We start from the raw sequence: 13,931 nt of genomic DNA on the forward strand, positions 1-13,931 counted from the left end.
GAGTTTCGAATTTATCCTTGAACTTAGTTTAATTATGTTGATGTGGTGACAATGCTTCTTGTTTTCTGAATGAATGCTTGAACAGTGCATATGTCTTTTGAAGTTGTTGTTTAAGAATGTTAAATATGTTGGCTCTTGAAAGAATGATGATAAGGAGACATGTTATTTGATAATCTGAAAAATCATGAAAATGATTCTTGAAGCAAGAAAAAGCAGCAAAGAAAAAAGCTTGCAGAAAAAAAAAGGCAAAAACAAAATTAGAAAGAAAAAGAAAAAGCAAGCAGAAAAAGCCAAAAGCTCTTAAAACCAAGAGGCAAGAGCAAAAAGCCAATAACCCTTAAAACCAAAAGGCAAGGGCAAATAAAAAGGATCACAAGGCTTTGAGCATCAGTGGATAGGAGGGCCTAAAGGAATAAAATCCTGGCCTAAGCGGCTAAACCAAGCTGTCCCTAACCATGTGCTTGTGGCGTGTAGGTGTCAAGTGAAAACTTGAGACTGAGCGGTTAAAGTCAAGGTCCAAAGCAAAAAAAAAAAGAGTGTGCTTAAGAACCCTGGACACCTCTAATTGGGGACTTTAGCAAAGCTGAGTCACAATCTGAAAAGGTTCACCCAATTATGTGTCTGTGGCATTTATGTATCCGGTGGTAATACTGGAAAATAAAGTGCTTAGAGCCACGGCCAAGACTCATAAAATAGCTGTGTTCAAGAATCATCATACTGAACTAGGAGAATCAATAACACTATCTGAACTCTGAGTTCCTATAGATGCCAATCATTCTGAACCTCAATGAATAAAGTGAGATGCCAAAACTATTCAAGAGGCAAAAAGCTACAAGTCTCGCTCATCTGATTGAAGCTATGTTTCATTGATAGTTTGGAATTTATAGTATATTCTCTTCTTTTTATCCTATTTGATATTCAGTTGCTTGGGGACAAGCAACAATTTAAGTTTGGTGTTGTGATGAGCGGATAATTTATACGCTTTTTGGCATTGGTTTTAGTATGTTTTTAGTAGAATCTAGTTACTTTTAGGGATGTTTTCATTAGTTTTTATGTTAAATTCACATTTCTGGACTTTACTATGAGTTTGTGTGTTTTTCTATGATTTCAGGTATTTTCTGGCTGAAATTGAGGGACTTGAGCAAAAATCAGATTCAGAGGTTGAAGAAGGACTGCTAATGCTGTTGGATTCTGACCTCCCTGCACTCAAAATAGATTTTCTGGAGCTACAGAAATCAAAATGGCGCGCTTCCAATTTCGTTGGAAAGTAGACATCCAGGGCTTTCCAGCAATATATAATAGTCCATACTTTGCCCAAGTTTAGATGACCTAAACTGGCGTTCAACGCCAGCTCTCTGCCCAATTCTGGCGTCCAGCGCCAGAAACAAGTTGCAAAGTGGAGTTCAACGCCCAAAATGGCACAAAAACTGGCGTTCAACTCCAAGAATGACCTCCCCATGTGTAACATTCAAGCTCAGCCCAAGCACACACCAAGTAGGCCCCGGAAGTGGATTTATGCATCAATTACTTACTTCTGTAAACTCTAGTAACTAGTTTAGTATAAATAGGACCTCTTACTATTGTATTTGACATCTTTGGACGCCTGGTTCTTAGATCAGAAGGGCTGGTCATTCGGCCATGCCTGGACCTTTCACTTATGTATTTTTCAACGGTAGAGTTTCTACACTCCATAGATTAAGGTGTGGAGCTCTGCTGTTCCTCAAAGATTAATGCAAAGTACTACTGTTTTTTTATTCAATTCAACTTATTCCGCTTCTAAGATATTCATTCGCACTTCAATCTGAATGTGATGAATGTGACAATCATCATCATTCCCTATGAACGCGTGCCTGACAACCACTTCCGTTCTACCTTAGATTGAATGAGTATCTCTTGGATTTCTTAATCAGAATCCTCGTGGTATAAGCTAGATTGATGGCAGCATTCATGAGAGTCCGGAAAGTCTAAACCTTGTCTGTGGTATTCTGAGTAGGATTCAAGGATTGAATGACTGTGATGAGCTTCAAACTCGCGAGTGCTGGGCGTAGTGACAGACGCAAAAGGAGGGTGAATCCTATTCCAGTATGATCGAGAACCTCAGATGATTAGCCGTGCTGTGACAGAGCATTTGGACCATTTTCACAAGAGGATGGGATGTAGCCATTGACAACAGTGATGCCCTTACATAAAGCCAGCCATGGAAAGGAGTAGGATTGATTGGATGAAGGCAGCAGGAAAGCAGAGGTTCAGAGGAACGAAAGCATCTCTATGCGCTTATCTAAAATTCGCACCAATGATTTACATAAGTATTTCTATCCTTAGTTTATTATTTATTTTCGAAAACTCCATAACTATTTTATATCCGCCTGATTGAGATTTACAAGGTGACCATAGCTTGCTTCATACCAACAATCTCTGTGGGATCGACCCTTACTCACGTAAGGTTTATTACTTGGACGACCCAGTGCACTTGCTGGTTAGTTGTATCGAAGTTGTGACAAATTATGAATTGAGATTAGAGCACCAAGTTTTTGGAGCCATTACCAGAGATCACAATTTCGTGCACCAGAAGGATTGAAAGAGAATTTGTGATTGGGTTAACTGTTGGATTGCTATCCAGTCACTAACACCAATCCCTTTGAACTAAGTGGGTTGTAACTCGTGAATAGATCTAGTATTCCAACTTGTTTGACTTTCCTTTACCTAGTAAAGGATAATTAAACAGAACAACCATTAATTATAAATTAATCTTGAAATCATCCCATCAATAATAGAGATTCCAACTAATCAACTCCCAGTCAAGGCTTTTATTCATATTATTTAAATTTTCTCAATTTAATTTTCCATCTACTTAACTCAACCTTTTGGAACATCTGATTAATAAAATAGCATACTTTTTTGCAACTCGTTGGGAGACGACCTGGGACTCCAACTCCCAGTAATTTTTAATTTAAACTCTCTGTGACATATTTCTAAATTGATAGGCAGATTTTCGGTGAGTTAAGAAGTATACTTGCAACGTAACTATTTTAATAATTTTTAATTCACCAACTTCTGTGCCTCATCAGGAGCCTCAAAGTATCATATATAGACAAAGGCATTATACTAATGCACGCTCCTAAATCACACATGCAGTCAGAAAATATCACACCACCAATAGTACAATTAACCATACATGGACCTGGATCACTATACTTTTCAGGTATACCTCCCATTAAAGCAGATATAGAACTACCTAAAGGGATAGTTTCTAATTCATTAATTTTGTCTTTATGTATGCATAAATCTTTTAGAAACTTTGCATATTTAGGTACTTGTTGAATAACATCAAAAAGGGGAACAGTTACCTCAACCTTTTTGAATATTTCTACCATTTTGGGATCAAGTTCCATCTGCTTCCTGGGCTTCCTTGCAATTTGTGGAAATGGAATAGGAAGGACGTTGTCTACAGGGTCTACATCCTTTGGTGCTTCCTTCTGTGGTTGAGCTTCTTCTTCTTCAACCATGTCTTGTATGTCCTCTTCTTCTTCAGCATCCTCTACTTCCACCACCTCTTCAGCTGAGGCGTGTTCTAATGGGATTGGCTCCTCCTGATTCCTCTCTTACAGTGTGGTTCCGGACCTTAGGGTGATGGCATTGATGCCACCCTTTGGATTGGGCAATGGTTGAGAGGGAATTCTACTGGAGCTCAAAGGCTGGTTGTTGGAGTTATTTAGTGATCCAATCTGTGAGATAAGAGCTTGCAAGGTAGAGTTCAGACCATTTAGAGTAGAAGTAAGGTTGTTTTCCATGGCCTGCTGTCTCCGATCAATAGATTGTAGTAACTCATCATTAGAAGATGAAGAGGGATAAGTGATCTGAGAGGTCTGCTGTTGGTTGTGCTATGGTCCTTGAGATTGCCTCTGGTGAGGTCCTCTGTAAAGCTGGTTCTGGTTCTCCTGCCTATTTTTGTTATTATTCTACCTCTGATTTTCCTGATTGTCTCTGCCTCCTCTGTTATTGTTGTCCCTCCAGCCCTGGTTAGAATTATCTCTCCAACCTTAGTTGAAATTGTCCTGTCATCCATGGTTGTAGCTGCCACCTTGATTGTATCCTTGATTGGGGCGGTCATAAAAGTTATGAGTGGCTGCCACAGTGTTGTCTTCCTGCTGGAGCTGCGGATATTCATCAGTATAGTGGCTATAATCAGCACAGATCCTGCACACTCTCTGTGGGACTAACTGTTGGCTTTGCTGCGCTTGTTGTTGATTCAACTGCATCTGCTTCAGTAAGTTGGTCATTTCATAAATACTCTGAGTCAGAGCAGTAGTCTCTTTGCTAGAAGATACCTCTGCAACAGCTTTTGACCGGCCTTGTTTCTGTCTGTGATTCCTAGTAGATTTAGCCAAGTCGCTGACCAATTGCCATGCCTCATCAGTGGTCTTGTACTTTTTCATAGACCCATTGCTAGCACTCTCCAATGTGGTCTTATCTTGGGGCCTCATGCCCTGTGTGACGTAGCCGAACAACACTATCTTGTCAATCATATGGTGGGGGCATGCTTCTAGAAGGTTGTTGAAGCGCTCCCAGTATTCGTAGAGAGTCTCGGACTCGTCCTGAACAATCATGGAAATGTCTTTCCTCAGTTTATCAGTAACTTCAGCTGGAAAGAATTTTTCCAAAAAATCTCTTCTAAGCGTATCCCAGTCAGAAACAGTTGATGCGGGTTGAGTGTAGTACCACTCTCTCACCTTTCCTTCAAGAGAGAATGGGAATGCTTTCAACAGAATAGAAGTTTCATCTGCACCATCACGCCTGACAGTAGAACAGGCTGCTTGGAAATCCCTAAGGTGCTTGATAGGCTCTTGAGCAGGTAAGCCATGAAACTTGGGCATCAAGTTGAGTAGTGCAGTCTTTATTTCAAAGTCTGTAGCCACCGCTGGGTGATGCGCTTGAAACGGTTGCAGTGTGAAATCAGGGGCTCCAGCCTCTTGGATAGTAACTCTTCTAGGTGCTGCCATGTCACCTGCACGTAAATCAACCGAATCAGTAGAACGGGGACTTGTTTCTTCCCTACGTGACGTTTCAGATTCGCCCTTGGGGAGGACTAACCGATGCCGAGCTTGCCTTATACGTGAAATAGTTCTTTCGATCTCGGGATCAAATACTGGCAAGCTTGGATCAGGAAGTGAACGCGTCATTTGACGAAAGAAACATGCAGCTCATAGTAGAAAAATAAAATAAAATGCAAATAAATAAATTCCAATCAATAACTTAGCACTCTATTGCAACTCCCCGGCAACGGCGCCAAAAATTGACGTGGCGGAAATTGGCAAGTTAAGAATTTATTATAAGAGATATGTTGCAAGTACAGTTCTTAACCAACCGAAAATCCGCTTATCAATTTAGAAGGGGTTGTCACAAAATTAGAATTAAAATACTGGGAGTATGAATCCCAGGTCGTCTCCCAACGAGTTGCAGAAAGGTGTGCTATTTTATTAATCAGATATTTTCTAAAATGGTTTGAGTTGATAAACAGGAAATTAAATCAGAGAATTTATGTAATTTAAATAAAAATCTTGACCGGGAGTAGATTAGTTGGAAGCCCTATCCTTGATGGAGTTCTCCCAAGATAAAAGTGATAATTGAAGGTTGTTCTGCTTAGTTATTCTTTACTAGGTAGAGAAAAGTCAAGTAAGTTGGAAGGCAATTTTTATTCACAAGTCCTAATCCTCTCCCTTGGAAAGGACTAGTGTCAGTGACTAGAGGGCGATCCAACACTAAACGCAATTACAATTTTTCTCTTGAGTGTTCCAACTCAAGGTTCTCCTTTCAATCATCTCCCAATCAAGTTATGGAACTACTCGCTCATTATGAATGTAAATTTCACAAAATAAGGAAGAGAAATAAAGGGAAACATGATAAATAATAATAATAATCAAAGAGACCAATTAAAGATAAAAATAATTCTTGTATTAATAAATTCTAAAAATAATCCAACAGTAATTCTGAACAGAGTAAGGATATGAAAGAGTAAGTGACAAGTAAGGGAAAACAAACTAGAATGATGAAGTCTTGGCGGAGGTAATAACTCTTCTCAATATCCCAATCCAAAAACAATAAAAATGAAATCCTAAGAACTATGAATGTGTAGAGAGAAAATCTAGAGGAGGAGTAAAGTTAGATCTAAAACTAAAATTATGCAGAATGAATGTTGTTCTTGGTCTCTCCATGTTCCCTGGCTCTAATCTGCTTTTCTGGGCCGAGAACTGGGTCAAAACAGGCCCAAAATTGCCCCCAGTGAATTCTGCAGATTCTGCAGATCGCGCACGTCACGCAATCGCGTCATCCAGGCGTTCGCGTCATCCAGCGTTTTGCCTTGCCACGCGTGCGCATCGTCCACGTATTCGCGTCACTTGTGCAGTTTCCAATCCATGCATTCGCGTCAGGCATGCGAGCGCGTCACTGCAATTTCCTCTATTTCGCGTGGTCACGTGAGCCATGCGTCTGCGTCACTTCTCGCTGGTCATCTCCTCGATTTCTTGTGTTCCTTCCATTTTTGCAAGCCTCCTCTCCAATTTCCAAGTCATTCATGCCCTATAAAGCCTGAAACACTTAACACACGGGTTACGGCATCGAATGGAATAAAGGAGAATTAAAATACATAATTAAAAGTCTCTAGGAAGCAAGTTTTCAACCATGGAGTAATTTTGGGAAGGAATTGTGAATACATGCTAAATTAATGAATAAGTGGGTAAAGATTTGATAAAACCACACAATTAAATACAATATAAACTATGAAATAATGGTTTATCAAGTATCCCGCTCGCATCCCTTCGGATCAATAGAGTGTGCAGGCACAAAACCCTGGACAGTTATCCGAGCATTATATCTCGGGGGTTACCAATGATGATTCCGAAGGGCGACGTCTCCATGGAGATGTGTCGAGTTGGCAGTTGAACCGACAATGTGATATCATAGCCAGTAGGGCAGGCATTCATCATGTGCATTTTCTATCTGTTCGTCTGCTTTGCCGACTTGAATTTGTATGCCTAATTGGATAACATGCCTATTTGCTTACTTGAACTACTTGCCTTATATGCTTCTACTTGTGTTTTACTTGTATTGTAATTAATTTTGATTTTTACTGGGATTGAGGCGATTTGGAAGGTGGTGGTGATGAGATCGCATGGAGGATCGGTTGGTGAAGGCTGTGGGACAGCGGTGTTTGGTTAGAATAGAAATCCCCTAAAATAGATTACCCTAAAATATATATATATGCTTTATTGTTTTAGTTATACCTTAAGATGAGATCTTGTGATGAATATGAAGTCTAGGATCGCCTTTGGCGTCCCGGGGTCTTATATCCTACATCACTGGGCACTGTTACCATACTAAGAACCTCCGGTTCTCATACCATATTTCTGTTGTGTTTTTCAGATACAGGTCGCAACCCACCTCGGTGAGTTGCTTGGATGGTGACAGAAGTGGAGGATCTTGTTACTCTTGGAGTCTTTTTGATTTATTTTGTTTATACATCTCTCATTTTATATTTTGCTTTAGCCTAGAGGCATGTATAGAGAGAATAAAACTTGTATAAGCCCTTTTAAACTTCAGATTTTGTTTTGTCTGTATATATGACTAGCCGGCTTAAACTCCACGAGCCGTGGCTAGATTCTTATGATATTATACTATGATATTTTGTTATATTGTATCGATTTCTTGTGCTTTAAGTTAGTAGCTTCGTTAGTATGTTTTGCACTTTTCAAATCCTGTTTTGAGCTATACCTTTCATCAGGCTTCTAGATAATATTAAGTCTTTCGATATATTATATGTATGATCTTAGAATTATCGTAAACTTTGATTAAACTTTGCTTTACGGCACGAGGTAAAGCTTAGGCTAATTAGGGTGTTACACCATTGGGCACATGTGATATCTACTATATGAAAATTTTGTTAACTGTTCAAAAACATTACACAATATATGAGTCTATTAGGACACTTAATGAGATTATATATTCTGACTTTCAATATGCTTGCTATTCCATGGGACTACTGTGTGACGATAGGAAATTCATTGCAGCTATTAATGAGGTAGCTGAACTTGCGTCTGGTCATCAATTAAGAAAACCATTTGTGATGCTACTGACATCTAATATTGTTAGCAAATCAGATTGTGTTTGGAATGCAACTTGGACATTAATAACTGATGAAATACTATATGAGAGGAGAAAAGCATTGAAAAACTAAAGTATTTTCCTATGTCTTTTTTTTTATATCAAGATTGTATTTTCTTATTACTTTATTTTTATTTATAATATTAATGGTTTTTATTTTGAAATTACTTGTTAAATATTACATAAAATCATCATGTGCTTTTGCTAGGACTAAACATGATTGATGATGAATTAAAAATTTTCTGCCTTATTGAGATTGAGAAGATACTAAAAAATAATGCAAGATCTTTAAGCGACTATTAATCAATGCCATATTCTGAGCTGTTTGATGTTTGCCTTTTTTAGAATAAGCTAATAGAGGAGGAGTTAGCATATGACACAAATGAGTTGACCCATACAAACTTATATACGAAATAAAAGATGACTCATGAGCAAAGGTTAGTATTCAAAGAGATACTCAATGTTATTATTATAGACTCTGGTAGTTTTACTTCGTTTTATGGGCATGGTGGGTGTGGTAAGACATTTATTTGGAATAGACTTTCTTCTGCTATTCGGTCTAGAAAAAGATTCTTTTAAATGTCGCAAAATGGCTCATTCTAGGTTTTCAACACCCATTACAATTAAGGATGAATTTACTTGCAACATCAAGCATGACAGTTTGAAGGTTGAACTGCTCATCCAAAGTAGCTTAATAATTTGAGATGAAGCTCCCATGCTAAATAAAATGTGCTTTGAAGCACTTGATCAGACGCTCAGAGATCTTACGTTAGTTACCAATCAACATAAGATACATCAACCATTTGGTGGTAAGATTGTGGTTCTAGGAGATGATTTCAGACAGATACTTCTAGTGATTTTGAAAGAGAGTAGACACGATATATTGTCATCAACTATTAACTCATTCCATATGTGGTCATTCTGTAAGGTTTTGAAGCTTCATATGAATATGAGGCTTCTAATGTCTTCTTCAGATCAACATGATGGCGAAATAAAGAGATTTGCTAATTGGATACTTGATGTTGGAAATAAAAATATTAGTTCTGTTGTTGGTGATAAGTCAGAAGTTGAAATTACAGATGATCTATTGATTATAACTACTGATGACCCTCTCTCTCATTTGGTATACTTTGCACATTCAAATTTCTTGCAAAACATGTCAGATTACATGTATTTTCAGAGTAGGATAATTCTTGCATCCACGCTTGAAAGTGTCGAGAAGGTAAACGATTTCATCTTGACAATCTTTTCAGGGATGGAAAAGGAGTATCTAAGTTATGACACAACATGTCAAGTTGATGAGAATAAAGATGTACAACAAGAATTGTTCACACTAGAGTTCCTAAATGACATCAAATATTCGGGACTACCCAATCACAGGTTGACTTTGAGGCTAGGAGTCGCTATAATGCTACTGTGAAACATAGACCAGACTTCAGGTTTATGTAACGGGACAAGGTTAATAGTTAGCGAACTTGGTAACAACGAAATTGGAGCGAAGGTAGTAATCGGTAGAAATATTGGCGACAAAGTGTACATTCCAAGAATGAACTTGATCCCTTCAAATTCAGGATTGCCATTTAAGTTCCAACGGAGACAATTTTCATTAATAGCGTGCTTTGCAATGACCATCAACAAGAGTCAAGGTCAGTCATTATGACATGTAGGGCTTTACTTACCAAAATTAGGTTCACCCATGGACAACTTCACGTTGCTTTGTCAAGAGTTAAGAGTTACAGTGGCCTCAAAGTTCTAATTTTGGACGAAAATGGCAATCCAAAGTCATTAACAACAAATGTCGTATTCAAAGAAGTTTTTAATAATATTTAGGTAAGAAAACTAGTATTTTCATTTTAATAACATGTTATGATTTACACTTTTGCACAAATATTTACTCTAGATAAAACTAAAATGGAGTGTGTAACACATAGCACAACATCATATGCTAATTGCTTTTCTAATGAGGTTAATAAAATACTAGGTTGTCGATAAATTTTCATTAGTCTTTTGATATAAAGTTTGCTGTAAAATTGACATACTACTATTACAGTTATATATGTTCTTATTTTTTCAGGTCTCTCTCCTTATAGTTCAATAATATTATAGACTTCAAACGGTTTCATTTGCATTTTACTTTAAATAAATATGAAATATGTTTATTATATAATGACGATGATAGTGTTATACTGAACTCGAAAAATTTATGATTATAAAATATTATTTTTAATTTACAATGTCAAATTAAAATGTAAGTCCGTGCATTGTGTAAGACCTCAAATTTTAAAAAGTTATTAATAAATTATTTATGATTTATTATATTTATTTAAGATTATATTTTTAGAGATTTTTATATATAAGTTGAGTAAATTTTTATTTATTATTTAGAGTTCTTATAATTTAAAAATAGTGAATATTTTCTATACCTTAATTTTAAATATTTAGATTTTTAATCTTGTTTTACAAATAAAGGAGAATTAATTTACTTACCTCCAATTTTTACTAAATTGGTATTTAACTAAAAAAAATTATTTAAGGATTGGTAATTAAAAGGTATTTTTAGTAATGGATACTTTATATTTAATTTGATTTTTTATTATCGTTCTATCTTTTCATTTATTTTATAAAATTACATTATTACCCAGTTTTTATTTAGATTTTCTAAACTACCCAAAACCCTAATTTAACACTGACTTACACAAACCCTAGCTCTCTACCATCGCCACCCACCCTCACCTTTTTACCCCTCACCCAACGAAACACAGAAAGAAAGAAACAAAAGAAAGGGAAGCTGGAACAAGAAAGAGGGAGAAGGGGAAAAGAGAAGGGGGAGATCCGAGAGGAAGGGAGAGTGATGTACTATTACCGTCGGTTAAGAATTTCTTCTCGGTAAAAGAGAAATAAGCTCGTTGATAGTATAGTTCCCAACCAACAAATAATACTCAATCAAAGTTTAAAAGTTTTTTTGGTTGTCACAAGTCCAACCCCATTATAAAAGTAACCAAAGTATTTAAATCTCGGGTCGTCTTCTCAAGGAGTTGCAGTGAGGTATGCGTATTATTGGTTATGGTATCAAAAGGGGTGGGGTGGTAAAAATGCAAGAAATGTAAATCAAACAATTAAAGAAATAATTACTAAAGAGAGACATTCGTGGCAAGGGTTGAGAGTTAAGCTTTCTATCCTAGTCATTAATGATCATGCAATATTTATCAAGAGCTTATCTTATTTAGTCATCTCTAACAATGGAAGAAGGTATAAAATTATCTTCACATGAGAGAAAGTCAAATAAGACTAGTTAATCTCAATCCAAAAGTCCTAATCAACCTACTAATTGAATTAGCAAGAGATTAGAGTCAATGGAAACAATATTAACTAACAACCCTAGATCACCAATCTAAATTGGATACTAATGACTCAAGATTGCCTAATTTCTCTCCTTCCAAGCCAAGAATGCTTAAAAAGCTACTCTAACATCCAACCAAACCTTTTGTCAAGCACTTGGAAGGCATAAAAGGAAAGCATTATAAATTGCTAGAATTAATAAAATCTACTACTACCCAATACAAGAAATCAACAACAACAACTAAAGGAAGCAAAATTAACTTGAAATACCTCAAATTGCATTAAAGGAAATGAAATTGACAAGAGTGTTCATAAACATAAAAGTAACTAAAATAAGAAATTAACAAGAAGACATAGGAAAATCAAGACACTACAACAAGGAATTGTAAAGAAAACAAGATGAAGACAAAAAATTAACCCTAGATCTAAGAGAATTTAACCTAATCCTAACCTAATTCTAGAGAGAAGTGGGAGCTTCTCTCTTTAGAAAACTAACTAAAGGCTTATCATAACTAATCTAAGTGCCCCCCTTTTGACCCATCTTGAATTCTGCATGAAATAGTCTCTGGAATCAGTTGGATTTGGGCCTGGAAAGCTCAGAAATTGCCCCCAGCATTTTTACTTTAATGAGGTCACGTGCGAGCTGCAACGTGTATGCATGGGTCACACGTACGCGTCACTTGGCGTTTTACTTCTCACGCGTACGCGTCATGTTACGCGTACGCGTCGCCTGGCGACCTCATCTCCACGTGTGCGTGTCTGTCACGCGTGCACGTCGATGAATGCACTCCTTTGAATTAAAATTACCAATTTAAGGGTCTAAAAAGCATGTTTTTACACTTAAGCACAAATTTAGGGAGAATTAGAAAACCATGCTATTTCATTGAATAAATGTGAGAAAAGTTGATAAAATCCCCTAAATTAAGCACAAGATAAACCACAAAGTTAGGGTTTATCAAACCTCCCCACACTTAAACTAAGCATGTCCTCATGCTAAACCAATAAAGAGACAAAGGGTGTCATCATTTATTAAATGCAAACTAACTAGATGCAATCTATCTAAATGGATGTAATTACTTGGTCAAAATAAATCAACTTCCAAGAAAACCAATATAAGAATAAGGGCTAAAGCGATAACAATCAAATCAACCCACAATTGAATTGAGTTATTGAAAAGAATTTTAACAACTTGCAAGAAAAGAGATGATCATGGTGAAAACATGTAATTGAGCAATCGAACCCTTACCGAATGTGTATTCGTTTTAGTCACTCAAGTGTATAGGGTTGATTCACTCAATTCTTCCCTAATCATGCTTTCTAAGATTTGTTTTTCATCTAACAATCAACACTTATTTTATGCATGTATACAAATATCATGAGGACTTTCCCATAGTTTGTAATGGGGATAAGGTCAAGGTAGGATGCATATGGGTAAGTAGACTAGAGTTTGAATCTTTGATTAACCTAAGCTTCCCACCTAGCCTATATAACAACCTATAAAATTCTAAACAAACCTAACTACCCTAATTACCCTAATCCTCAGGCTCACGAGGACGAACCACTCTGATACCACTAAATGTAACACCCTAATTACCCTAATCCTTACCTCTAGCCGTAAGGCAAAGATTAATTAGAGGTTACGACAGTTCTAAGGCTTATACATATAATATATATAGAAAGGATAGTATAATCTAGAAGCCCAATGAAAAATATAGCTCAAAGCAGGATTTCAAAAGCGCAAAATGTACTAACGAAGCTACTCGTTTAATGCACAAGAAACAGAGATATGATAACATAGATAAGTATATAATAATCATAAGAAACTAGCCACGTCTCGCGGAGTTTAAGCCGGCTAGCCATATACAGATGACCAGAAACTGAAGTTTTTAAAAGAGCATATACAAGTTTTATTCTCTCAAATACATGCCTCTAGGCAAAACAAAATACAAAAGTGAGAGATATACAAAATAACCCAAAATGACTCAAAAGGAGTATCCGGATCCTCCGTTTCTGTCACCAACCAGACAACTCACCGAGGTGGGTTGCGATCTGCATCTGAAAATACAACAGAAATATGGTATGAGAACCGGAGGTTCTCAGTATGGTAACAGTGCCCAGTGATGTAGGATATAAGACCCCAGGAAGCCAAAGGCAATCCTAAGCTCCATACCCATCACAAGATTCAATCTTAAAGCATATTAAAACAAATAAGCATAAATATATCAATGTTAACATAACTAAACTGGGTAATCTATGTTAAGGGATTTCTATTCTAACCAAACACCGCTGTTCCACAGCCTTCACCAACCTATCCTCCATGCGATCCCATCACCACTGCCTTCCGAACCTCCTCAATCCCAGTAGAAAACACAGATAATATACAATGCAAGTAAAACACAAGTATTAGCATATAAGGCAATTAATTCAAATAGCAA

At 36.9% G+C, this 13,931-nt stretch overlaps 1 protein-coding gene across 1 annotated transcript; it reads left to right on the forward strand.

Annotated features, from left to right (window-relative positions):
- The first annotated feature begins 8,884 nt into the window (after nt 1–8,884).
- On the forward strand, nt 8,885–9,577 carry LOC107633295 (uncharacterized). Its single transcript, XM_016336938.1, has one exon. The coding sequence runs from the start codon at nt 8,885–8,887 to the stop codon at nt 9,575–9,577; it is 693 nt and encodes a 230-aa protein (XP_016192424.1).
- The last annotated feature ends 4,354 nt before the right edge of the window (nt 9,578–13,931 follow it).

The sequence above is a fragment of the Arachis ipaensis genome, chromosome B3 (genome assembly GCF_059453495.1).
Source record: "Arachis ipaensis isolate K30076 ecotype BB chromosome B3, ASM5945349v1, whole genome shotgun sequence".
Taxonomy (NCBI): Eukaryota; Viridiplantae; Streptophyta; class Magnoliopsida; order Fabales; family Fabaceae; genus Arachis; species Arachis ipaensis.

What these genes read in the sequence shown, in the direction of transcription:
- LOC107633295 (XM_016336938.1), top strand. Translation starts at nt 8,885, where the DNA reads ATGTGCTTTGAAGCACTTGATCAGACGCTCAGAGATCTTACGTTAGTT.